This window comes from Gekko japonicus, unplaced genomic scaffold (assembly GCF_001447785.1).
Source record: "Gekko japonicus isolate JY-2015 unplaced genomic scaffold, Gekko_japonicus_V1.1 scaffold31, whole genome shotgun sequence".
Classification (NCBI taxonomy): Eukaryota; Metazoa; Chordata; class Lepidosauria; order Squamata; family Gekkonidae; genus Gekko; species Gekko japonicus.
The window spans coordinates 546,961-551,032 of NW_015161404.1; the positions used below are offsets into that span (position 1 = coordinate 546,961).

The 4,072-nt window shown below is 38.0% G+C and overlaps 1 protein-coding gene across 1 annotated transcript in view; it reads left to right on the plus strand.

Moving 5' to 3' along the window:
* Window positions 1-1,496, plus strand: part of DOCK8 (dedicator of cytokinesis 8) — a 126,981-nt gene extending 125,485 nt beyond the window's left edge. Inside the window, exon 47 of the mRNA XM_015425945.1 lies at window positions 527-1,496. Within this exon, the coding sequence (XP_015281431.1) occupies window positions 527-587 (61 nt within the window). The 3' untranslated portion in view covers window positions 588-1,496. The remainder of the gene's footprint in view (window positions 1-526) is intronic.
* The last annotated feature ends 2,576 nt before the right edge of the window (window positions 1,497-4,072 follow it).

Genomic DNA, 4,072 nt, shown 5'->3' on the forward strand with positions numbered 1-4,072 from the left:
GGGAAAGATAAGTGCCTTGAGCTTCGTAGTTCTTCAGGGGAAAATACAGAAAGGCAGAATTTCACTCCAGCTTTAAAGTTCTGTGTGCACTTTATTGCACCAATGAGCAGGCCTTCCTATTGGTGACACTGGATGTTTAATATTTTAGTGCTTATGTTCTGGATGTCACCTATAATGCTGTCTGTATAGAACAGAATGGACAATCATATGAAATGTACATTCATATTCAATAGAGATTATATACTAATATGTATAGTAAATAATAAGTTATATAATAATAATCAGGAAACTATGTATTGAAGAATTAACCAAGGAAAAACACCACAACAAGTTTTCTTTTATCCAGGATCCATGTTGTGTCAGGGAAGAAAAGCCATTTAAAAAAAAAAAAAAACACAGCCTCACAAAAAAAACCAACTATTGAAGTAACATGATGAATCAACATTTTGTATTAAATTATACTCTTCTGAAGCAAATTCAATCCTGTCCATTCTCATGTTTCATGGTTTTTTATTTTTCATTTCAGGGGTTCTTTCCGTAGCTCTAGTTTTAGGAAATATGAAAATCTGCCTCCACAGAATACTTAAGTGGCCCCATAAGAGTCAACTAAACTGTTGCAGTGGATCCAGTGCAAATCTGCACCAACAAGAAACTTTCCCCAGAATTCCATGTGACCACTTCCTCTACAAGAATCAAGAAAAAAGTTCAGGTTTCAAGAAACACGCCCTCTAAGGAAGTGGGAAACATATCTAAATATTTGCTTACATAGGGAAGATACTTCCCATATTTACATGTTTGCTTAATCCTGAAACCTCTACTGTCAAACTTTGATCATATACATTTCATGGAAGTATTCCTGAATTAATCTGAAGACCAATCTGCTCAACCACAGTTTTGTTGTGTCCAGTGCTACATGAACACATTCTCCAAGCCACAGATATGAAAATTTACCACACTTAAAAACAAAGAACATGATCCAGACAAAGTTCAGCCTCTCTGTGGGACAGTTAAGAATATGTGTAACTCTGTCTTAAATAAGATAGCTTGAGTGCTTAGAGAGGAATAGGCCTATCTCTTGATGAGAACCATTGCAATGAACCTGATAAGAGCTTTTCTCATGGAAGCTGACGAAGACATGCTCAAACACAGAGAATCAGTTTACATAAGAATTAAAAAGCAATGCATAGTATTTATGCAGGCTTGGGTAGAGATAAGCATCCAAGAAAAATGGAGGCTACACTGCTGAGACATTCTAATATAAACTAGCCTTTGACCACTGAAGCTATTATTTCTTCCTAGAGACTACAGGGATTCATTCTAGTTGGAATGTTTTATTTTTATTACTATTTTAAAATAGCAGTATATTTTCCTAATTTTTACTTCTTGAAACATGGGGTTACTTCCTGACAACTTTTGCCACTTTATTGGTTCTATTCAGATTGATTCTGCTGATAGGCAACGACAGTGGTTTTCAATATGCATACCTGTAAATATAGCCATACACAGTAATGGGAAATATCCAAGCTGGGGGGGGGGGGCAAGTGGCCAGTGGAATTTAAGCGCTTTATGGGTAGTTTTTTTAATACTCAAAGGACTAAAATAATTTGACATCTTTAAAATGCTAAATACAAATATTATATTAATAGAAAATAATTTTATTTCCTGTTTTTTAATATATAATACAATAGCAGAAAAGTTGAAAAATGATAACTAAAGACAAAACAGAATAAAACTACACTATCAGTACAGACTATCTTGCTCGATTTCCTTTTACATACTTATCCATATTTTTAATTGCATGTTTCTACTCATCTAACCATTGCACTTTCTTTTTTTAATGTCAAATAGCAATTTGATCATACTAATTAAGTATCTTCATATCTTTAACCATTCGTTTGACTGAAGACAAGAATTTCTCTTCCAGTATAGCTTGAACACTAAATTACTATCCATGACTGCATTTAAGACAAATTTGTGGAATTTTAAAGCACTGTTGCCACATAATTTGAAAAGTCTTTTGGGAATAATGCAAGGGATTTCTGCTTTTCTCCAAAAAGAAATTGTTTTAATAACCATTTTCCAATACTTGCAAACACAATTACAAATCCTAACCACATATGAAAAAGAAGCATTCTTCTCACTGCAACACCAACAATTACTATTAATCTCAGGGCTATTTTGGGGCAGGAACGCACAGGAACGGAGTTCCGGCTAGCTTCTAAGTTGGCCACGCCCAACAGGAACTCATTAGCATAATAGGCCACACCCAATAGCAGAAACTCATTAGGATTGGCTACATTAGGGGTGTGTGGCCTAACATGCAAAGGAGTTCCTGATACAAAAAAAGCCCTGGGTTTTGACAACAAACAAGGTAAACAGAATAAGAAGGGAAAGGAGGTTGTGGCTGGATGACCACACTTCTGGTAACATGGGGGTGTGGCCTAATATGTTAATGTGCTGTCAGAGGTGTGGCCTAATATGCTAATAGGGTTTGCTGTTGGGTGTGGCCTATTATGCTAATGAGTTCCTGCTGGGCTTTTTTTACAAAAAGAGCCCTGATTAATCCTATATATTTTTGCAAGCTGGCTAGGGGAAAGGTGCCACTGATCTCCCCCCGCCCCTTCCTGAACAGAAGTTCAAGTCAGACTGATTGAAGAAGTTCTTCCTCTGGTAAACACAAAATGCTGCATATTAGAGTCAATCTTAACAATTTAGGTCCTTAGACCGCCTTATCATAAAATTGTTCTGTGACTTCACACAATAAATCTAGCAAAATGTAATAGATGCAAGAACAGATGCTTCCAATCTCCCATCAATATTTTTAAATTTTTGTCAGATCTTTTGGTGTTTTACTAGATATTATTATGTATTGTAAAGAACATATTTTATTTGCAGTTAAAACCGGTCTGTTTCTTCCAAACCCCATGCTTGAAAAAGACATATATATAATGGAACTACAAGACTTGTAAGTGATTATTAGTGTAGACAGTGGCAATTACTTTGAGCTACAGTACAATGTTAATGGCGTGTGGCATCATAATGCTTGTCTGTATTATGTTGTCATTCTCTCCCAGTGCTATCATGTGTACAAATGTTGTTAATGAGTGATGGTACCATATTTCAGTGCCAGGCAAAGAATCCTTTGCAGCCATACAGATGGCTGCAGTTTAGCACCAGGAAGGGATTATTGTATAAATTGCAATTCTGCATATGTAGTTTAAATATTGAGTGTTTCCTACCAATTCCAAGAAATAGCTCTGTTTAATGTATATTGGCGAAGTAGTTTCAAAGACATCAGATACTTTATTCTTCATCACACCTTTCCAGATCCTCTCCTGGCAGACTCTCCAGACATTCTTACACTTTGAAGTATTCAGTAGGAGATGGATGTTCTGGATAAACTGTGAACTAGGGGTGTGCATTCAGATACTAACTACTTAAAACCCAAGCAAAATATCTATTAGTTAATATGGTTACTGTCACTAATCTGAAATGAAAAATGGGCTACAGCTGGTAATATTTGGAAATGTTTGGATCTGACCATTATTCTAACACCTAAGTGTGTCTGGCTTAGAGTTCAAGAAGATCAAAAGGTGAGGAGAGGGTGATTCAGCATATTGGTAATTGACAGAGACTATCCAAAGAGGATTGCCTTGACAGGCTCATGAACTTGGGAGGGGCTGAGATTCTGAATAAGCAGTGGCTGATGTTTGTCTGAAATGCTTTTCCCTGTTGCAAGACAGAGCGGGTAACACTTTGGTTGCACATCCTAACATTCAGGCAGTCCTTGTACATTGGAGGCAGGAAAAAGAGACATGGCTCACACAGTGACTGGTGCCAATAGGGTGATGTCTCAGGATCCCCCCCGCCCCCGCCGCCCACCCAGCTGGAGCACTGCCACCTCTGCCAGCCTGGCTCACACAGCAGCTCAGGCCTGCTTCTCCCTCCTGGTCCCACTGCTTCATGGAACCATGAGAAACGTGTGGTACCCTGCTGCAGCCCCTGTAGCTTTCTCATCTACCCCTCCCCCTTTCCACCTCCCTGCACACCTCTCCCCCGTTGTTGATGTGCT